General features: G+C 35.4%; 3 protein-coding genes and 1 long non-coding RNA gene across 9 annotated transcripts in view; 1 reads left to right on the top strand and 3 right to left on the bottom strand.

Moving 5' to 3' along the window:
• LOC106178774 (arylacetamide deacetylase-like) lies at positions 1–23194 on the bottom strand. Of its 6 annotated transcripts, none has more exons than XM_086996652.1 (7): positions 23078–23194; positions 22596–22752; positions 21886–21993; positions 3619–3739; positions 3080–3143; positions 2701–2822; positions 1360–2346 (listed from the first exon to the last, which is right to left on the bottom strand). In XM_086996652.1, the coding sequence occupies exons 2-7, from the start codon at positions 22743–22745 to the stop codon at positions 1676–1678; spliced, it is 1236 nt and encodes a 411-aa protein (XP_086852778.1). In that variant the 5' UTR covers positions 22746–22752; positions 23078–23194; the 3' UTR covers positions 1360–1675. The 6 variants fall into 6 exon arrangements, with proteins under 6 accessions (XP_013417568.2, XP_086852778.1, XP_086852777.1 ...); XM_086996651.1 differs by lacking the exon at positions 21886–21993 and adding an exon at positions 8598–8705; XM_086996654.1 differs by lacking the exons at positions 1360–2346; positions 2701–2822; positions 3080–3143; positions 3619–3739; positions 21886–21993 and adding exons at positions 4095–6185; positions 6733–6854; positions 7072–7135; positions 7531–7648; positions 8598–8705 and having other exon boundaries at positions 23078–23156.
• Positions 12219–15370, bottom strand: LOC106178760 (arylacetamide deacetylase-like). The gene is made up of 2 exons (XM_086998173.1): positions 15153–15370; positions 12219–14434 (listed from the first exon to the last, which is right to left on the bottom strand). The coding sequence occupies exons 1-2, from the start codon at positions 15331–15333 to the stop codon at positions 13779–13781; spliced, it is 837 nt and encodes a 278-aa protein (XP_086854299.1). The 5' UTR covers positions 15334–15370; the 3' UTR covers positions 12219–13778.
• Positions 18116–20459, bottom strand: LOC147759467 (uncharacterized). Its single transcript, XR_015331458.1, has 2 exons — positions 20095–20459; positions 18116–18237 (listed from the first exon to the last, which is right to left on the bottom strand). It is a non-coding gene; the product is annotated as an uncharacterized LOC147759467 (long non-coding RNA).
• The window catches only part of LOC106156419 (centromere protein I-like), a 41552-nt gene continuing 41432 nt past the window's right edge, over positions 23148–23267 (top strand). Inside the window, exon 1 of the mRNA XM_086996650.1 lies at positions 23148–23267. The gene's annotated coding sequence lies outside the window, so the exon portion shown is untranslated.

Here is a 23267-nt window from a genome sequence, read left to right as displayed (position 1 = left end):
ACGTATTCTATCTTCAATGTTCAATCTTATTTACTTTAAATCCAAACCATCTTTTAAACATTGACAAATGTCCCTAAATGCCGTCTTATAGATCTTTGTGTCCCTATGGGTTGTCTTAAAAAAGGTATGCCAGGCAGGGAGATAGTGGTGGTGTGTGACAGGCACCCCAGCCTCCTTCAGCCTCCTCTTGTACAGCAACCCGTCATCTCTCAGAATGTCGTACTCGGCGGTGATGAGGCACGCGCTGGGAACTCCCTCAAGAGAAGGAGCGAGGAGGGGGGAGAAATATGGATCAGTCACAATGTCTTCAAAGTCTTTCGAGATGGGTGGTTTGGCTGGACCTTTAAAAGTTGGCGGTACAAAATGATCGGGGATGAAACTCTTATCAATAAGATTGGGATCGAGGTACTTTTTGTACTTCGAGAAGGTCGCATCCGAGAGATGTGCGTTCTGCGTGATGAGGTGAAGCACGCTGGCGTTTCCTTCAGTGCCCAGCGCGTACACCATCTTAAACTTAGAGGTGCGCGTTCTGGTCAAGAAGAGGTTGTACTTGTTGTTCTGCTGAGAGGACGCCGTCCAGAAGTCCAGCGCTTGGACACTGGGGTAGATGAGCAGTTGGAGGCGTAGGGCCGGTGTGACTGCAAGGTCTCGGAGCTTTAACGTCACAGCCGCCACCAAGTTTCCGCCTGAGCTGTCACCTGGAAATACAACGTGTCACAGTGCTGAAAAGCCCCGTCGTTTAATTAGAGACATATCTGTGAATATCTAGTAAAAATCAATTTGTGTCCCTGAAAGAGAGTAGGTGTATAAGAAATACAGTAAACTTCTCATTACTGCGTACTTTATAGCATAGGTTATTGTGTAAACTCGAACATATTTAACGAGACGGATTTTTCTTTTGGGATTAGTGGAAATAAATGTGAACAGTTTCTAATAATTACTAGAAGATTCGAGTAACTCGAATAAATTTCCAATCACAGTGTCCAAGTTTTACGGAGTGAACTGTACATCAAAATGTTCCATAATAAAACACGAAAAACGTATTCTGGTGGATATGTCAGTTAATCTCATATCGTGGTAATATTCCTGCGTACACGAGCTTTTACATAAATGTGTCTATGTCATTCTGAAAGGACGCCTTTGTAACATGCACTTAAAATATATAACCTCGTAATTTTAAATTATCCGAATGTATTATTCTTCTCTCAAATTCTGGATAGGTTTTAATATTTATACTTGTTTTTATTCTCTAAATACAATTCAACGCAATATTTAACACAATTTCAATCAATTTACAACATTTTCACATTAATAAACTTGTCAAAGTAAAGAGAATAATAACATTTCAGACCTACGATATAATTGGAAACATTAATTTTATTCCTCATTCATAAAATATAATTATAAATCGAAATGCGTTGAATTTCCTTTTTAAATGTTTGTTTGTACGGTATAGGCATTTCATTACTTTGAACTTATTAAACTTTAATTATTAAATCATTTGATATCCTAAATGAACGCACTATGCTAGATCTTTCTCAATGTTTCCCTCTAAAATAATTAGTTAACATTAAAAACAAATTACAAAGACAAAATATCCTAGGCATGAATTCCGTAAAAACGATAAAACAATTTCAAAAACATATCCGTACACAACATAACTATGATACAAAAGTCAAAGTTTTAATCCTTTCGACAAACAGTCACAAATATCTCTCATCAATCTTTTGTATATATCTGTATTCCTATGAAGAGTAGAGAAAAACCCGTGCCATGCCGGGATATAATGAACATGTGTCACAGGAACGCTAGCGTCTTCCAGGCGACGCTTGTAAAGGAAACCTTCGTCTCTCAGGTGATCGTACTCTGCCGTGAACAAACACGCCGGTGGTACCTCACGTAGAGTCGCCGCCAGTAATGGAGAGAAGTAAGGATTGGTGATGGCGTCTTCAAACTCCGCAGAAATTGGCTCTTTTATAGGCCGACTTCTTGTCGATTGATTTTCAAAGTCCTCGGGAATAGAGTCCCTATCGAGAAGACGCACATAGTCTAAATATTTGTGGTATTTGGCAAATGTTTTGGCTGACAAGTGTCGGTTTTGGAAAAGCATTTCTCTGATGGTGTCGTTGCCATCGCGACCTAGCGCGTACGCCATTTTGAAGATCGCCATCCACTTTCTCCCGAGATAGAGTTTCTGCTTTTCATTTTGTTGGGAAGACGGCGACCAGAGGTCCAGTGACTGGACGTTAGGGTAGATCAGAAGCTGAAGAACCGGTCGCAGACTTGTCTTCATGTCGCGGAGCTTGAGAGATACGGTCGCGGCAAGGTTTCCGCCGGCACTGTCCCCTGAAACGCAAAGTACCACGGCGCTAGCCTTAAACATAACTGTTATTTACCATCTAACAAGGCGGGAACAGAGAAGTTTTTCACTAGGTATTCACAGATATTTTCTGGCTAAATATGTGAACGTTTTTGTTCTGTACAACGAGAATTTTTGCACAGAAATAACGTCACCACCTAGCTGGCCTAGGGTAGAAAGTAGGCCTGCATGTTATTTAACAGAACATGATCAGGGAATGGGTCTCTCTGCTAGAATACCCGTTTATAAAACACGAGGCATGGCAGTCCCACCCATTAAGTATTTGTGACACTGTTGGTTAAGAAAAAAATGGAAAAGGCCCTAAGAGACAACCTACTTACCGCCTATAGCCACTCTGTTGGGATCGACGTTGTACTGCGCCGCATTTCTCAGCAAGTGTAACGTGGCGGCAGTGCAGTCATCTAAGGCAGCTGGAAACTTGTGCTCTGGGGCTAGGCGGAAACTGAAAAAATTTCAGGCGGCAAGTTTACTATTGAAAAAAGAAGGTTGTAAAAGTAGTTGTATTTGTTAATAATGGTACTTTCTTTTCTCGCTAATAACAAATACAGACATGCAAAGGGTCGACTTATTTATTGCAGTGGGTTTAAATTTTGTAACATCGTGTGTGCTTGCGTGTGAGTGCGTGCGTGCATGAGAGAGACAGATACAGAGAAAGGGAAAAAGAGAGAGGGGGTGGTTGAGAGAGAGACAGAGACTTACTCCACAGACACCACTACTATATTCAATTTTTCTGCAATCGACCGGGTATGATAATCATAGGCTCCTGAAACGAAAAGACGTTTGACTTCTCAGGAAAACTGAATTTATAGAATCCCAATATTTTCAGGTAAGTAGAAACATATAATTAGCCATCACTTCTTTGTCATCTGCATCTCGCAAAACGTATACATATAAGTCGCTGCGCTTTTTTCTTTAATTGTTTTGCGTTACCAACCGCTTTTCTACCGCCATTGGCAAAATTGGGTTGATTTTGAAAAAGCGTGGCTACTTCCATCTCAGTTTGCGTAAATACCTCTTCATTTACGGATAAATGTACATGCATGTTCTTGTGGTCATTCTGTCTCTTCTTCGTCCATAAAAGTTGCGAAGGGCTCTTGAAACTGCCATTTGTACTATCATTCATTGTAACCAAAATAGCCCGAGTTTCTGAGCAGACGATCAAGGGTTATCTCTTTCATTTTTAAATTTTCCTAAATAAAGAATGGAAAAGGGGTATTTCTTTTCAAACTACTACATACTTGCGCTCCCGACGGACCATCCTCCACCGTGGTAGAATACAAAGGCACCAGTTGGCTTCTCCGCCCTCGTCTTAGGTTCATACAGTCGAATTTTAACACCGTCAAATTCGGTTTCCGTCATCTGGAAAATATTTTTTTAAAGTTCACACTTGTGGAAACCTTAATGTTAAAAAACCCGAATAATAAATGAATTAATAAATAAATAAATAGGCCCCCTATGGGCAAATAACTGACTTTGTAATAGTGCTTGCGACCGCTTTGAAGACGAAATTTTGCTCACTCACACTTTCAAAGTTGGGTCTTCAGCAATATTTGATACTAGAGTCAATATTAAATTCATACAATAATATAACTAACTTTTAAATATTCCATTTTCTTCCGTTACGCATTTTTGAAAGTGAGTCACATAAATCTGAGGTGTTTTAATAATCACTTTCAGTGGTGCCACATGGAGAGAAAAAAGGAAACATTTCAAGCAATTTTGTTTGTCAAATTTATTGAATTGAATACATTATATTTAGTATAATAATGACATATTAAAATATTAATGCCACACTTGTAGAACAGTCACAATTTGAATTATACAATTCCTGATTCTAATTGTATCTTTTTCTGGTTTCAATTAGTAAATAAAAAATTCATTCAATAACAGTAATTATTTTATGATACTTATAATAGAACAATTCAGTTTGAATTCAGTCTGGAAAAAAAGGCTGTCCTTAGTTAATATCGCTTCTCTGAGGTCTGCAAAACAACTAGTGACCTCAAACAAAATCAATAATTGTATAATATGACTATCTACTCCACATTAATTGGAAATGCTACAATATACGGTGCTTTTGTAGTTATCACAGCTTGTGCATTTTATCATGATTAGTATTCCAGTTAAAATAATCGTGTAAAAATAAATATATTGTGTTATTTCACTAATTTATCAAAGAGACACTTCATGGATTTTTCCCGCCAAAATTAATATTTTGAAATTTTTCATATCTTGTTAAGCTTTTTATATTTCCCAATGCAGATTCTAAAGACAGTAAATCCCCACCATTCTTGTATGAAAACGAGGCAATGTGCAAGATGGCATATGTCATTATAAAGACTGAACAATCATTTAGACTAAAGTATGAAATTAAAAATGAAATAAGACACTGAATCCAAGTGCAGGGCAGGGTTAAGCAATAATTCAGGAATAAGAGAAAATAGATTTTTACCCCAGGAAAATTCATTTTGGCGCAAAAACCCCATGGAGTTAGCCTACAATGCTTCAATATAAAAATAAATGCCTGTTAAGTCTGTAAAAAATGTAACATGAATTGTTTCTAACACTGTCCAAAGATTAATATTGTTAAAATGTTATACATTTATCTATATATGGCACACCGGTCTGCAGGCCCATAGCCAGTGAAGGTTCGGGGGGTTCGAAAGAGCCACCCCTTTTGCTGTGAAAAGGTCCACTCTGGGTAAAACTTGATCTAGGTACATGAGGATATTATGGTAAAAAGTCGACTTTTCAGAATAAATGCTCCCCCTTTGAAATTGCTGGCTACGGGCCTGGTCTGTCTGTCTGTCTGTCTGTCTGTCTGTCCCTTATAAATAGTGACTGTCTCTCTGTTTTGGAATGCTTGTGAGTTCTTTTTGTCATTACTCAGAGATATTTTTGCACTATTATGCCTCAAAACCATTGCATTATTGTCAAAGATGCATATAAAACTTTCATAAAAAATTTTAAAAATTTTTCATCCACAATGTTTATAAATTATACCATACAAAAAAGTTCAACGATTTAAAACATTTAAAAAGACAATATAACAGCAGTAATAACATAACAGTGATTTTTGCAACCTGTCAAAGATTCAGAACTTATTACAATAACCATAAAACATAAATACTATAAAGCATTTTGTGCAATTACACATTTTTCAAACAATCCAAAACACCCCTGTGGACTTGTGGAAACATTTTTATGTGTCCATGCTGTCCATCGTATATCCCATGGAATGTCTTGTAATGGTGGTGTGTGACCTTGACCTTTGCTTCCTCCAGGCGTCTTTTGAACAGCAAGCCATCGTCCCTCAAGATGTCATATTCTGCGGTGATGAGGCAGGCCTCAGGGACCCCCTGCAGAGTCTCAGCCATAATGGGACTGAAATATGGATCCACCACAACACGTTCAAATTCTGCTGAAATTGGCGGCTTCGACAAGCCTTGGTTTTTGTATGGTTTATAGTTCTTTGGAATATACTTCCCCTCTAGTAATGACGGATGCACAAATTTTCTGCCTCTCTTGAGAACCTCCTCTGAAAGGTGCTGGTTGTTGAGCGTCAGATTCAATAGATTCACATCTGCTTTTGCAACACCTAATGAGTAGGCCAACCAAAATTTCACCATGAGTTCAGACTTTAAATTGATGCCCAGTTTATTGTTTTGCTGCACTGAGGGAAGCTGGTTGTCTATGGCTTGGAGAGCAGGGTAGATGAGGAGTTGTAGTTTTAGAAATGGTGTCACATTCTGGTCTCGGAGTTTCAGTGCAACTGCAGCTGCTAAGTTTCCACCAGCACTGTCACCTGCAACATTTCAGAAAATTCTTCACTTTTATTATCTGTTGCTTTCATAACAAATTCTTAGACAACTTGTACTAGTATTCTTACCAAAAAGGATCAATTTATAGTATATTACTGCTTATCATTTGGTTACCATTTCATTTCTATAACCTAAATCTGTCTCGTTTAGTTATTGCTTTTTACTTGCAGATATTCATTCATTCAGTTTGCATTAAAACAAAGGATTTTTTGCTTTATGTTAGTTGTAATATATCTTTTACTGAAAGATAAAAAATTTTCTGTCCTATGACAAAATACACTAATTTCATAGTTTACACACTTAGGCCCTGTTCACAAGACAAGTCTATTTTTTTAAAATCTATTATCTATTTGCGGTATCTTGTGATCACGGTCTGTGCCCTGAATACCCCGTGGCGTGATTACTGGCAGCACGAGCCAGTTACTTCCAAAGCTGTAATTAATTCTCGGCAGCGCTTGGAGTGATCACAAGATACCGCGAATAGAAAATAGATTTTTAGAAAATAGATTTTTCATGTGAACAGTCCCTTACCTCCCACTGCCACTCTGTTGGGATCCACATTATACTTAGCAGCTTTCTCCAGCAGATACACAGTCACTGCCACACTGTCCTCCAAACCAGCTGGGTATTTGTGTTCTGGGGCTAACCGATAACTACAAGGAAACATTCAACAAATATATCATCAAGGCAAATGGATGCCAGATTCTCATAATGAATGTCTAGACCCAACTCCTACATGAATCTATGGAAATTTAGACAAGGTTTGGTTTTCTGTTGTAAAAGGTGATGGCAGTATGTGAAAATGAACTGCATAATGCAGCAGTTTAAAAGTTTTGATACTAAAAGACAAAATTATGTTAAGTAACTTACTCAACAGAGACCACTACCATCCCCAGTTCTTCTGCAATACTTCTTGTGGTGCTGTCATATACAGCTGAATTAAAAATCAAAATAACTCCACTCAAATAAAAACAATGATAATATTTATAGGTAAACTTAAAAACAGTAACATATATTCTAAAATAAGTTTACAGATATAGACAGATATAGACACACACAAATATGCCCATTATAGAGAGAGAGAGAGAGAGAGAGAGAGAGAGAGAGAGAGTATGAATGAATCACTGTGTGCTTCATATGTTCTCAACCATATAACTTGTATTTTGCATCAGAAAGGAGTCACAGTGGAGTTTTGAGGTTTTGCGTATGTATGGAAGGGGAGGAGGTTAATTGAAAAATTAAGTCAACATCCTGCTAAAAGGCTTATATTTCTACTCCAAATTAAAAAAAAAAACTACAATCAATTAATGCAAAATGGCACTCACTTACCAGAACTTCCTATTGTCCAGCCACCTCCATGTAAATATATGAGAGCAGGTCTTTTTCCTTTAGTTTTATTGGGATCATATACTCGAACATTTACTCCATTAAACTTTGTTTTTGTAACCTGTAAGATTTACAACTTGGTAGTCATGGAAAGTACGATTAACACAATAATCAGCAATAATAAAAAACAAAACTCACAATAATTACAATCACCAATTTTATTGATTTCCCCAACTGCACTTTTTGTTTAAAGCAAAAAAGTCTGCTTTAAATTCACAATTTTCTTTGGTACAGTTGTTCTTATTGTGAGGCGAGTAATATTTTGCATCCCGGTTTGTGTCATTGATTATATTGTACTGTACATATTCCGGTGCCAAGAACCATATTAAAGGCTGGAACAATGAATCAGATGTTGCCGTAGCAACCAAGGTATATAACACCTCTAAACATCTCTTAGGCCATTCATATTAGAACGTTATCCGCGGTCGATTTTACTCTGATTAAACTGCAGTCAACCAGAATCTGTGCAACATGGCGGGAGCTCAAATGATGACACATCTGTGCACATGCGCTTCATATGTAGACATCCGGTCTTGGCCGTGGTAAGGAGTTTACTCCGATTATACCCACTTCCCCATCTGGGTTTATTTCGACTGCGGTCAGGGGTACGTCGTCCATTCACATTAAAAAAGTTAACCTCTATAGGACCGAGGTCAGGCCGCAGTTAAAAGTGCTAGTGTGAATGGCCTATCTGTTGAGATGTTTAGAAAGTTACTGCGGAGAAGCCTACAGCATGATAATGCACAACTTCACTTTCAATTCACTGCTATATATGGCACTGACAATACACCCTTTATTAATGAGGTAACTTAATGCTAAATTGATTCCAGAACATTTTCACAACTTTATCTGGGGTGGTCGTCACAGAAACACAGCAATGAATAAGCCAGAAAATGTATCAAGAAATATAGGACCTACATGTATATCAGCTATATATGAACAAAGTACATGTACAGTGTAGTTGAAACCTTCAAAGTTGAGTTATTCCATAAACACTCTATTTCTCCTACCTTAACTGAGGAGTTAGGGTCTGGAGGCACCATGTCTCCCATCTTCTCAAACAGGGCACGTAGCTGCTCCAGCTCTGTTCCATATCCCAGCTTCTCTCCCAGCCAAAACTAAACATGTTAACAAAAATGTTAATAACACATACTGGTTAATCAATTGAAAAAAGGCAACAATAATTATCATCATTTTTTATTAAATCAATATTCTTATGACCATATATTTAACTTTGTTAGTTATATAGTTATACTTTATATTAATGTTTATTATAATTAACCCAGCTTCTCCTTCAGCCAAAACTAAATATTATTAATGATCCATACTGGTTAAAGAAGTGTTTTATTGGGGAAAGAAGTATATCAATATAAATCACAATATGGTGATGATGTACTGTACGTACTGTACAGTACATGTAGATTTTTCATTGCCTTAATTTTGTGTATTGTTGGAAATAAGTTAATATTTTCTAAAGGCTTATGAGGAAGGGTTAAAACATCATGCCTCATTGTTGAAAATATGCTTTTTTTTTTACCAATAAAAAATAATACTCTTTTCATATTAATGATGCAACTTTACTCAAATGACCCCTAATTTTTGTATTATTATATGGTGAATGATATTATACATATTTCTTTTCAAATAATAATTGCATTATATATTTTCAGTAATCATTAACCTTCCCAAAAACCATAAATTTGATAAGTGATCAACAAAATTTCACAAGATTCTTACCAAATAAGGTCCTAGTTTTGTAGACCATATGATGGGCCTTATCTCCCAGGGATTATCAAAGTCATCAGGCACTGGGACATAGGCTATATAAGCCAAGCCTGCCACTGCCACGGCAACAAGAAGTAAGTAACGTGCTCCGCAGCACCTCATTTCAGACCTAGATGATTAAAACACATCTGATTATAGGATCTAAATATGCTACAAGTACCTGTAACCAACACACAACTTCGGGTACCTGGCTTCATATTTTTGGCGTAACTTGGTTGTACATGTATTACATTCCAAAAGCAACCACGGACGTTTGTTCCCTACAATAGGGAGTCTGTAAAATATTTTTGACACAGTTAAAAGACGAATTTTAATCATTGCTATCAAAATTTACCGGAACATACCTGTAGTGCTTACAGGGTTTAATTCCGCAAGTTCACATGACTTGACCTATATCCAGTGACCTATATATATATGCATCTGTTCTCGTTTCAAAATAGTAAATCCCGTCAATAATTCGAGAGTTCAGGTGTAAATAGAAAGAGAAACTTGAAAAAATCAAAACAAATGTTTTTATTTTCCCGAAAATAATGAAGTTTGTGTACAGGTTCGTTTGAGAAAAAGTTGGCTAAATAATAATCTTCGTCAAAAACCCAATAACATTTTAAAGTTGTCAAGATCCAATTTTCCTTGAAAAAAAAAGCAAGTTCCTAATCACGAATAATAATGTTCGACCTATCCGTAACTTGGATTCGATGTTTTATGACATTTCTAATTAAATTATACAGTACTTAGTCCGCTTAGTGTCCGCCACAGTCTAACATTCAAATGAAATATTGAGATCAGATCTTTAATTTGAAGTTTAATTCAAAAATTCTTTTTTTTTTTATGCCTCAATTCGGACCTCAGTTAATTATGCAAAAAAAAAAAAAAAAAAAAAAAAAAGAGAGAATTTTGTTTTGTAAAATATTCATATGAAGATAAGATCGTCAAATATAATTGGGAGAGCAATTGGGAGAGCAAAAATCAAAACCCATCAAAAATGACTTGCTGAACTGGACGTGGCACAGTTTCATAAGGGCATACAGGACAAGAATTAGTGATTTTTTTCTTTTTCTTTTTTTTTTTTACGATCCCGTCGTATGCCGACAATACGCACCATTGGATTTATATATTCCACCTGTTTTTAAGAATTTACGATGCTACATTTAAGCTAAGATCTAATAAACGGATATTGGTATATTAGATCTTAGATTTAAGCAGTATTTTTATCGTACTAGATTTTTATTTCATATAAAATCTAAAGGAAAAAACAATTAGATTTAGGCCCCCGTAATTATGACGATAACTGATATTACCGTAATAAAACCCCCATAATTTCAGCGCGTGTTTAATGGTTCCTAGAATCGCCTAATGAGTAAATTTTTAAAAAGTCACATTTCCACGAAGACAAAGGCGACAATTTAACGATTAAACTCTGCTTTTTTATTTCTTAATAATTCAACAGATTGACGAAAGATTACGGTGCGTTAGCTTTGGTTAAAGCAAATTTAGATAGACAGATACAGTGTAGATAAATAAATAAAAGGGTGTGTAATCGGTATACCATAATTACCATGTGTTGAAAAACGAAGTGAAGTTTTCAGATATTTTTCAAAAATCACAGAGCCGAGCTGCACACAATGCCTGACGTGAAAGATCGACTATGTTACAAACTTGAAAGCATACAAATTTTAGTATTTCTTTTATTTCCGCAATATTTCTAATAAAGTGTGTCACTTCTGGGTCCCAAGACAGTGGTGCACTTTTGAAAAAAAATCACATTACAAAAAGGGTTTTAACTGAAAAAAAAGTTTTGGGTGTCGCAATTGAAACCAAAGCCAAAGGAATCTATGCTGTGGGGGAGGTTTGATGTGGGTGAATAACGGTACGCGAAGTATCAGTGCGGGAGAGTATTCGGTGCGGGGATGTATAAGGATGTAGCCGACTGTCCGATGTCAAGGCTGAGCTAGAATGAAAAAAAAAAAATGAATCGAGGTTGCTCTACGTGTGCCAAAATTGTGATCTGAAATGAGTTAATGATATAACTATTTGAAATATATTGTTCAAATAAGAAACATCGAAAACATCAACTCTTTCCTTTATGGACATTCTTACTATGGTCGGCAATATATTGCACAAATTCCCTTTGAAAAACACTTTTAATATATAATTTTTCTATATTGTGTTATGGATGAACAACATATGGCATACTGGTAACGGTAGCTACATGCTCCCCTTCACCTGTACCTAACATCTAATAAACGGTATATTAGATCTTAGCCTGTACTATGTAAGGGGAAGAAAGTAAGAAAATGAAGAATTATTTTCTCAAAATTGCATTACACCCAGGTTTCAGCGCTGCTAAGAAACATTTTTTACATATAAAATCTAATTATTGAAATTTTAAGAAATTGATTAAAACAAATCAAAAGGAATAAAAGAGAAAAGAAAAAAATTAACCAACTTGGACATGCGCGTTTTAGTAAAGAAGAGGAACCCGTTGTTCTGCTGTTATAATGACTGATTCTTTCAGATATATGAAAACCAATTTAAAAGATTGAAATTTTACAACTATAGTGTTAAGAAAACAAAATAAGTAGAAAACACATGGAAGTTAACTGAACTGATTATATATCAAATGTCATTATATCCTAAATAGGTTCTTATTACCGTTAACTGAAATGAAACTTGTTGAAATTTGGTCAAAATCGTACGAGTTCACAGCACTAAGATCAGGGCGTTTTATTGGTTTTATTGGTTGTTTGAAGTTAACTTTTAAATGCTTGAAAACTAATTTTCAATTTTGCAGCATGGGCACAAAAATGACAAGATCTGAAAAATTTATCCATCATGTTTTTTTATTGAATTAAGTACCTTACATTTATTATTATAAAGGCTAATTTAATTCATATTATTATAAAGGATCGTTTAAAAGTCAATGGCAATACCATGCTTGTAGAAACCATTTGTTTTTTTCTGATTGTCTCTTTTTCTGGCTGCAATTTGTAAACAATTCCATTTAGTAGCAGCAATTATAATTATTTTATAATGAATAAATATATAATAATATACAATTTGCTTTTAGTCTGCAAAACAAGATGGCTTTCCCTTTGTCAATATAGCTTTCAAAAAAAAAAAAAAATTCTGATCTCAGTCAAAGTCAATAATACTTTAATATGATTATCTACTCAGCATGAATGGAAAATAATAAAATATTCAGTGCTTTTGAAATTATCACAGCTTGTGCATCAACTAGGCTAAACTTCCATTTTCCACAATATTCCAAATATCACATGAAATAAAACTAATGCCTCATATCACAAATTCATTTATACCTCACTATAATGCTTGATTATACAACACAGATTGCTCTTAAAATTATACAAACAATTAATATTGTTAACATGTAATACATTTATCAATATATGGCACACCAGTGGCAGTCTCTTTGTCTGTTTGTCCCTGAGTGACTCACTCTGTTTTGGATTGCCTGCGAGTTCTTTTTAGGGAGCGTTCAGATGAAGCCATTGTACTAGCTTGATTGTTCCAACTCTGGGGGAATTTCTCCCTAAGTGCAATCACTGTAATTGGCTTAAATGTCTGACATGCCTCCTGAAAGGGGGTAATTAGTGTAACTAATTAACTAGCTACTCAAGAAGGCATGTCAGACAATTAAGTACTGTAGGTACATTGAATTGTGAGAATCCAGCAGAGTTGGATTGATCCAGCTGGTACTATTTTTGAATTTGAACACGCTCTTAGTCACTACTGAGAGATAGTTTTGCATTAATTATTACATTTCAAAGCCATTGCATTAACAATCTGAACACATAGTATTTACTTTAAAATGTTCATGTAAAAAGTGTATAAATTATAAAATACAAAGAAATAAAATGTTTAAAGCATGTAAAAAAAAAGACAATAACAGTGATATCATAACACTTAACTTTAACAATTTAAACAATGATAGATTTAACTACAGTGGACTCTTCATATTAACTCATCATCTGCTATCTCCAATAATTGTTATTCTCAACCAAATCTTTTGGAACAATTTTCTTTCCTTGATATTAGTTGGTACATGAATATCATTTACTCAAGTGTTTGTGTATCTCGGCAAATTTTCCAGACCTATAGTGAGTCAGAGTTTTATGCAAAGCCAACTATTTATTATATGTACTGCACCTTAGCCTTTTGAAAATTAATATGTCATCACATAATCAGAACAAATGTTTGCATTGTAATTTTAAATACAGAAGAAGGTGCAATTGCTAGCTAGTATTTGAATGACTCAACTATAGGATAAATATTCTTTTTATCCTTTTGAAGTTTTCCCTCCCCCAATCACAATTTCTGATCTGAAAGTTTAAGATTTATTACTGTAACCTTAGCTTAAACATGTTGTGAAGCATTTTTAAAATTTATTACACATGTTTCAAACAAACCAAAACATCTCTGTGAACTTGTGCAAACATTTTCATGTGACTGTGTGGTTCAATGAAAATCCCGTGGAATATCTTGTAATGGTGGTGTGTAACCTTGACCTTCGCCTCCTCTAAACGCCTTTTGAACAACAAACCATCGTCCCTCAAGATGTCATATTCTGCAGTGATGAGGCACGCCTCAGGGACCCCCTGCAGAGTCTCAGCCATAATGGGACTGAAATATGGATCCATCACTACACGTTCAAATTCCGCAGAAATAGGTGGCTTTGACAAGCCTTGGTTTTTGTATGGTTTATAGTCCTTTGGAATATACTTCTCCTCCAGTAATGAAGGATGCACAAACTCTCTTCCTCTCTTTAGAGCCTGCTCTGAAAGGTGCTGGTTGTTGAGCATCAGTTTCAACTGATTAACATCTGCTTTTGCAACCCCTAAGGAGTAGGACAACCAAAATTTCACCATGAGTTCAGTCTTTAAAATAATGCCGAGTTTACTGTTCTGCTGCGCTGAGGGGAGCTGGTTGTCGATAAGCTGGAGAGCAGGGTAGATGAGGAGTTGTTGTTTTAGAAATGGCGTCACATTCTGGTCTCGAAGTTTCAGTGCAACTGCAGCTGCTAAGTTTCCACCGGCACTGTCACCTGCAACATGTCAGAAAATTAATCACTTGATTTTATGATGATTTAATAACTACACATTTCTTTGAATTCTAAGACAACTTTATATTCTTACCATGAAATTTTAGTCTAATTTTTTTGCTCATCATTTGGTTATCGTTTTATTTCTTTAATAGAATTTTGGCTCACCTAGTTATTGTCTTTTAATTGCTGAATTACAAACATTCAGTTTACATTAAATTGAAAAGAAAATGGCACCAATAAATCACAGGATTGTTTGCTTTTTATATGGTCCTTATACATTAGTAATATAAATAAATAAATAAATAAATAAATAAATAAATAAATAAATAAATAAATAAATAAATAAATAAAAAGGTCTGGTTCTATGACAAAAAGATACAATAAATTAGTAGCTACCAATTTAGTTACACTTTAAGACTGTGTTCTCATAACTTTATCCTACTAGCAGGATCGATCTATCTCAGTGAGGATATTAGCTCAGGTGTGGTCAATGTAATCAGCTTAATTTTCTGGTACTCCTCCTCTCAAGCAACATGTACGACATCATGGAGCACAATGTTTTCCCGAATTCATTTTAAGTACTGAGTACATGCACCTTAAGTTATGAGGGGGTGTGCCAGACATTTAAGCTGCTATAACTACATGCAATTTAGCAACAATCCCCGAGGAGTCAGTTCGATCCAGCCAATATAGTTGGGTTAAGGGAACGGCCCCTTACCTCCCACAGCCACTCTGTTGGGATCCACATTATACTTAGCAGCTTTCTCTAGCAGATACACAGTCACTGCCACACTGTCCTCCAAACCAACTGGGTATTTGTGTTCTGGGGCCAAACAATAACTACAAAAGGAAACATTCAACCAAAATAATATATAATCTATCAACGAGGCAAATGTCATCCAGATTTTCAGAAGGAATGTCTTGTACGTCCCAGGGCCAACAACTACATGTATACTTGTTCACTGTTTCTTACCTTAGCAAAATTTCAGGCCATTATAGGCTGTGTTCAGATAAAAAGTTATCAGTCCAGCAGGATCGATCTGTCTCAGCGCCGATTCTTGCTACAGCGCAGTCAATGTATAATCAGCTAAATTGTCTGGTAGCCCCGCAAAACTTAAAGTACATGCACTTGGGTATATTCGAAAACTGTGGTATATGATGTTGTTCATGTTGCTTTGTGAGGGAGCATGCCAGACAATATCAGTTTACTGCATTCGGCTAGAGCCCCTGTGGAGTTGGATCGATGTACATAGAGCAATAGTCTCATTGTGAATGAGCTCTATAAGAAGAGATAAGCTTATGGTACTTACTCAACAGAGACCACTACCATCCCCAGTTCTTCTGCAATGCTTCTTGTGATGCTGTCATATACAGCTAAGAAAATAAAAACTTTGATTTACATCAATTTTTTAAAATATATGCTTACAGCATAGACAGAAACAAGAGACAGAAGCAGAGACCAAGGCTGGCCCTGACCCCCCTTTCCAAAACAAAACTTATGACTTGGTCCCTTAATTCTGGAAAAACAACAGGCTAATGTTTCTATTCCAAATTATCCAAAGAAAAGTTGGGTAGAATTGAAAAAACTGAAATCAATGCAAAATGGCACTCACTTACCAGAACTTCCTATTGTCCAGCCACCTCCATGTAAATATATGAGAGCAGGTCTTTCTCCTTTAGTTTTATTGGGATCATATACTCGAACATTTACTCCATTGAACTTTGTTTTTGTAACCTGTAAGATTTACAACTTGGTACCCAGACAGCCTCAGTGATCTGGCCCACGTCTGGCCCAGATCTGGCAACGTCTGGCAAAAGGTATGGCCCACGTATGGCTTGCCACATGTGGGCCAGATGTGGCAATGTTTGGGCCAGATCTGGCCCAGACATTGCCACATCTGGCCCAGTCCACATTTGCTCATATGGCCAGATGTCGGCCCAGATCTGGCAATATCTGGCAAATGTATGGCATGCCAGATGTGGGCCAGATGTGGGCCAGATCATATTCAAATGGGCCAGATTAGGGCCAGACATGGACCACATATGGCCCAGAATGTTTTTTTTTTTTCTTTTTTTTAATTATTTTTAATTATTCAATAAGATTACTATAAAAAAGACATACAAGATTCAAGTATTTATTCTGTGCTAAAACCCGAAACAAAATTATTACACATTATATAACCTTGCTGGCAACTAACATATAACAAATTAAGGGTCACTCCTTGTCTTTTTGTACAAAACAATGTATATTTGAAAAAAAAAACTACACTGCAAAAAGGTAAATATACAGACACTTAACAGGAGGAAATGTCACTTACATACATGTAAAGAAAACAGTTATAACAATTTTTTTTTCAACACAAAGCTGCTCATCGAATCTGAATTAACACAAATTACAAAAATTGTAATTAATTATGCATGTACATGGGGGAGGGGTTTGAGGGGGAAATATTTTTGCACACATTGTCATTTTTAAACTAATTCAAACATATCATTAATAATAATAATCACTAATGAATATAGTTTTGTAATGAATAAATCTTGAATAATGAATGAAAAAACATTGTTTTTTTAGATGATGGTGAGTTATAACAAAATTATAAATAACCATGCAGTAACTGTAATTCAACTTGCATGCTGGCTACAGTACTGTACATACATGTAAATTCTGAAAAAAAAATATGTATACTCCAGCACAGATATAGATGTACAATTAAAAGAGAATTACATGTGCACAAAAACAAACCCCAGTATCAATGCTTTTGAATTAAATCACTCAATGAATTGAACCAGTTTGCAATGTTTGCGCTTTTTTCAAATCCATAACACTAAGAAATGATACATCTGGCTCCTTGACAAGCTTATAATTATTAATGGAATCAACAATATGGAACAAGTAACTCTACCAAGTTAACAACAGTTCATTCAAATGTCAAGTCAAAACACAACATCCCTTCCTTTCTTGGACAGAAACGGTCCTTTCAAAATATGTTTATTGACAGTTCAGTCTTTAAAATGTCCTTTCAAACATTTGCAGAATAGCATATGAACTCCAACTTTTATTCCTTAAACCACACTGAAAATTCTCAAAACTTATCAACTCATATCAAATCCCATGTCCTTTCACTACTACTGGTCTCTTCCTTTACGTCACATTCAAATGTTCCCTTCACTTTTAAAGGTTTCTCAGACGTGCATGAATAATACTGTTTGTTTTCTGGTCCTCCACAAGAGCCACATTTATTTTTCTTGGATTTCAGCATTCTCCATGTATTTTCATCAATGATATTACAATATGCACCTGAATCTGGTAATACACTGAGATTAACAACTCCTCTATTTCCTCCATGTCTTCTGTGTATATTGCATTGGTTCCCACACCAAATGTATATATGCACTCCTGGATTATCATGTTCAAAGCTGTCATTTACATGAATAATAGTTTCAGTTTTGCAGACTTTTGCAAAGTGATCCAACGTTCCATGTTTTCTCAGTCAGGGAGTTTCTACTTCGTTTTTCATGTCTAAACTCGTAATGTTTAGACTGGCTTGGCTTGTCAAATGACTTCGGTTTCATCATACTCACAGTTTCTGGTGTTCCAATTTCATTCAAAGCGTTAACTGTCTTATGTATATTCATGTTTCTAACCTGTGTTTGGGACTGTAGCGAGCGCAGACGTCCCTAGGTGGCGTTAGTTGTTCTATTTCGCGAAGCGCCATTAAAACTGTCCCCAGAGTATCAGATTTCAACCCGCTCTTACAATGCACGGCGTGTCTCAACTACTGCATCGGGAACAACCCTACCTTAACACGTGATAGAGAACAGCTGTTACTTCCTTTTGGGTATTGTTTCCGCGATCTACGAGAGGTCAGAAGTGAAAATTTTTAAGGGCAAACTTTTAAACTGATTTATTTTTTGAAGTCGGCAAAGGGCGGCAAGACAAAATATATGCCATGTAGAAGAACAAGGACTAAGGTTTCTAACCAACATTTCAGATTTTTGGGCAAATTTGGGCAAATATTTTTTTTGTAATTTATTTCAACGCCCCCCCCCCCTCTCGCACACGCTTGTTGACCGCAGCCAGTCGAGGTCAATTTTTACTGCGTACGCTTAACAAAAATGTAACATCGCTTGCATACATCAGCTACAAGTGATAATAACAGAGAAAATCCTGATTGTGATGAGTTTGTTGGGAATCATGGTGAAATGCACTAAAAAGTTAAAGCCTGAGTGGACTTTGACAAGCTTCTTTGACATAGTTATTTAACTCTGAGCAGGTGTTTTCATCCGTTTTGCGGCATCAATACATTGAATAATCCCGACTCTTCTTCTTGGTTGTCTGGTTTAGCAAGGAGTTGTAACTTCTTGGGTTTAGCGTCTCTGACTGATTATAAAGGTCTTAATGGGGCCTTGACAGATTTATTATTGATTAATTAATTTTTTTTTTTTTTTTTTGGTGTGTGATTTACGTATGCTGTTTACACATCTTTGCCAAAGACTTCAAATGACCTGGAAGGTGTGAATATTGTTAAGTCCCTTTTGGAAATTTCTATGTACATGTAGGTATTTGTGTGAAGAACTTTAGATTTAAGTATATGTATATAATTATATTTATATCTAAAACTTTAGGAGATGGACGTACATCGAAATAAAATTTAAAAAAAAATTTTTTTTGAGGAAGCCAACAAGAGACAATAGGTTATCCATTTTTTTTTTTTTTTTTTTTTTTGTGATTTTCAAATGTTGTTTTCATATATCTCCGTGCCAAAGACTTAAAATAGCTCAAGTTCCCTTTTAAAACTTACTGTCATTTGTATTGATATATTATATTTACTTTTTATATATGTAGACTTCTGTAGTATAGTTGAACCAACAGCTTATTAAAACTAAAATAATCAGTTTTGTGGTGCAAGAATTCCCTATAACAGAGGTTAAATCACATTTGTGTATTCTTTACTTAAATTGGTAGACAAATTGGAAGCACAAATATTGTTACAGATAATTCTTATACTTTTTCAATATAATCTTGGATCAGAAAACTCTGTTAAGTCACATGAATTAAAAAAATTAAGTCTATCATTTATACGTGGCAAGTTAATTTTCAATGATATTTAAGCTTTAAAACATTTATGCATTACTAGTAGGTTTAAATAGTAGTATCACAGGTGCTACATGTATATAGCTTGATTTATTTTCTTTCAAGCTCACCAGATATTGTTTTCTGACATGAAATATATAAATAAATTTTGGTTTATACTAATATCAAGACAACTGCTGGAGAGAGAGAATTTTATTACAAACTGCCTTATCAGCATTTATAAGCAGGGGTGATGGAAATATGCATGGGGGTAACATCCTCAGAAGTGGGGGCATTTTTATTTTTTGCAGGAAGTTTATCAAAAAAGAAAATTATGTGCCATGTACATACTATACATATGTGTTCGATACTAAGGAGTAAGAGTACATATGCAAGAATAACCTTATGATCCCCAGGGTGTGGGTTGTTCCTGAGTTTGAATGATTTTTTTTTTCACAATGACAATTTGCTACTTATACTATTAATTTTGTACTTATACTCATATGTAAGACAACTATTCTGCCAAGAGTTTTAGTCTTGTTGATTAATAAAACCTAAGAAACGTGTATTTTCTAGCATTTACCGTCAAAAAATCCTTCATTTTGCTTAATTCACATGCACATAACTCTGCTTAGGAAAATGCTAGAACCAAAATTTAAACTTTGGGTTAATGCCCAACTTCTATACTTAATGTGTGCCAATTTTCAAATGTCTGTGACAATATTAAGGGGATGAAAAATGATGGGGGCAACTTTTGTCTCATTTTTGAAAATGGCGCCTGAAAAAAAGAACAAATATGGTGTTACTAAAACTTGAATAACTTTTGATCTAAATGAGATAGATTAAAAATTTAAATTGATTATTCATACTCAAATGTGTGGCTATCTGTGCACCAAATTTCAAGTCTCTAGCTCACTTAGAAAAATATCATGTGTGCACCCTATTGGGAGAGTCCTGAAAATATCTTGTACACCTGTCCCTGCTGAATACAACATAAGCGCGCGTCTCCTCTGTCATGTATTTTTAATTTTTTATCTTTGTTCATTATTCATGCCGTCCGTTGGTTTTGAAAAGATCAATCTTTTCCGTCAGCGAAGAGGTTAAAACTGTCTAGCCATCGCGTCGAGCGTGACCCTAATGTCTCCGGACTTCTGTACGGTTCGAATTCCGTAATTTCACATTTTTCCTCCATTTTTTTCAAAGAAAGTTGGCTCACAGTTTTGCACTAGTGTTAATCCTCGTCGCCAGTGTTGATGCCTTCGAAATAAATCGCATCACGAATCAAATCACTCAACGAATTGTATCAGTTTGATACGCTTGTGCTTTTTTCATATCCATGACTCTAAGAAACGCTACATCCGGGTCCTTGACCGGCTTAGCATAAAAAGCGGAATCTTACAACTGCGGAACGAGTAGTTCAAAAAGTTTTAGAACAGTGAATTCATTCAAATGTCAAGTCAAATAAAACAATAACACACTTATGAGGGGACTTTGAAGAAAAGAGAGAGAGATAAATTAAATTAAAATTTATCAAATGACGTCAGTTCAATGCATTCAGCTCACTGGTCAATAAAAAATAAATAAATAGAAAATAAAAATTGAAAATGAAAGTACCATATCTGGCCCAAGTCTGGGCCAAGTCTGGCAAAATGTGGCATAAATGCCAGATTTTGCCAGACTTGGCCCAGATCTGGCAAGTGTCTGGCAAAATGTGGCATAAATGCCAGACTTTGCCAGACTTGGCCCAGATCTGGCAAGTGTCTGGCAAAATCTGGCCCAGATATTGCCAGACGTTGCCAGATCTGGGCCAGACGTGGGCCAGATTACTGAGGCTGTCTGGGTAGTCACGGAAAGTATGACTGTGGATTTGTGAGAGCTAAAAACAAACACTGATTAAAAACAAGACTCTATAATTAAAAACTACTGGTTTCTTTGACTTTCATCTGTAGGACAATTTTTGATTATATCAAGAAAAAGGCTGCTTTTAATTCAAGAATTTCTCTGATGAGGTTGATTACAGTATGTGGAGAATTAAGGTTTTACTAAGGTATTGTCTCTATTGTGTTGAAAGTTTTGAAACTTAAAGCAGAAATGATAAATCGGCAATTTCACTTTGAATTTAATTCTACTTATGGCATTGACAATTACGCCCTTTATTAATGATTAAAGGTAACTCAATGGTAAAATGCCTCTAGATTTTTTTTGAAACTTAATCTGGATAGGGCATCACAGATGCCCAACAATCAATGCTGAAAATGTACAAAGAATTGTAGAACCTACTGTATATGTAGTGCAGTTGCCTATAGATGTTAGTCATATGTCTGGAAGTACATGCATAAAACCTTCAAAACAAGAAACAAGCTATTTCTCCTACCTTAACAGTGGAGTTAGGGTCTGGAGGCACCATGTCTCCCACTTTCTCAAACAGGACACGCAACTGCTCCAGCTCGGTTCCATATCCTAGCTTCTCTCCCAGCCATAACTAAACATTGATGTTTATGACAAATACTGGTTAATCAAAAAAGAAAACAAAAAATAACCATCATTTTTAATTAAATCAATTATGATCTTATATTTAACTTATATATAGTTATACTTCATATTTATGTTTATTATAACCCAGATATCTCTCTTCACAGCTCCTCCTTCAGCCAAAACTAAACATTTATGTAAATAACATATACAAAATGATGAACATTACAGAAAAGGGGATCAATAATAACATTGCCTTTAATGTACAAGTAGTGATCGATGGTATAATATTTAAAATAGCCCTTTGATAAAGGATCAAATACAAAATTAATGTATCATGCCTCATAATTAAGTAAAAAACATGTACTGTATATAGCTTTTTACATTTTTTTTTACCAATAATCTTAATTAATTATCGTAATCATTTTTGATTAAGGATGCAACTAACATTCCACTGATGTGCTATTTCTTATTTCTTTTCAAACAATATTGCCAAATACTGTATATTCAGTAACCACAAGCTTTCCCAAACTTCAAAAAAAAAAAAAAAAAAAAAAAAAAAAAAAAAAAAAAAAAAACGCCTTATTCATTAAAATTTCACAAGATACTTACCAAATAAGGCCCTAGTTTTGTAGACCATATGATGGGCCTTATCTCCCAGGGATTATCAAAGTCATCAGGCACTGGGACATAGGCAATATAAGCCAAGCCTGCCACTACCACGGCAACAGGAAGTAAACAGCGTGCTCCGCAGCACCTCATTTCAGACCTTTGTAATTAAAACACATCTGATTATCAGATTTACATACTACCAACGCATTTATAATGACAATATATCAAATGAATATTGACTTGTAGGAACCGGGGTATAGCAAAGTCAGAGGTACAGGTTCAGTACAACGTTAACGGTCCACGGGTCCACAGTACAATGTTCATTTCAACTTCCAAGTCGTGTAAATTACTAGAAAAAAGAAATAACTAGAGGGATATTTGATTGTCAAACGTTTGTATTTACATACAAATAATAAGAAAAAATAGCCAGTAATCAATGCCATCAAAATATAACTTGTTGCTGTTAATCAACATATACTTACAGGACAAACAGGTGCACATGACTTGACCTATATCCAGTGACCTATATTCATTTGTTGTCCTCCTCGTTCCAAAAATAGTAAATCTCGAGTGATAATTCGAGATTTCAGGATTTTAGGTGAAGGTCATTATAGTATTTTGAATTTCATCGCGGGTTACGATCATTTAATATGGTTAAATAGAACTAAGAAG

Source organism: Lingula anatina, chromosome 10, assembly GCF_051362555.1.
Source record: "Lingula anatina isolate TDL-2025a chromosome 10, LinAna3.0, whole genome shotgun sequence".
In the NCBI taxonomy this organism is placed as follows: domain Eukaryota; kingdom Metazoa; phylum Brachiopoda; class Lingulata; order Lingulida; family Lingulidae; genus Lingula; species Lingula anatina.
Note: the sequence above shows the minus strand (reverse complement) of the source record. Positions and strands in the feature narration are given on the sequence as shown.

Excerpts from the sequence above, each read along its gene's own strand:
- LOC106178760 (XM_086998173.1), bottom strand. The coding sequence starts at position 15,333 with ATGACATTTGCCTCGTTGATAGATTATATATTATTTTGGTTGAATGTT. Across the intron at positions 14,435-15,152 it reads CAACAGAGTGGCTGTGGGAG|GTGACAGTGCCGGTGGAAAC; the intron begins GTAAGGGGCCGT and ends GACATGTTGCAG.
- LOC106178774 (XM_086996652.1), bottom strand. The coding sequence starts at position 22,745 with ATGAGGTGCTGCGGAGCACGCTGTTTACTTCCTGTTGCCGTGGTAGTG. Across the intron at positions 3,740-21,885 it reads ACCCTAACTCCACTGTTAAG|ATGACGGAAACCGAATTTGA; the intron begins GTAGGAGAAATA and ends AATATTTTCCAG. Across the intron at positions 2,347-2,700 it reads CAACAGAGTGGCTATAGGCG|GGGACAGTGCCGGCGGAAAC; the intron begins GTAAGTAGGTTG and ends TTTGCGTTTCAG.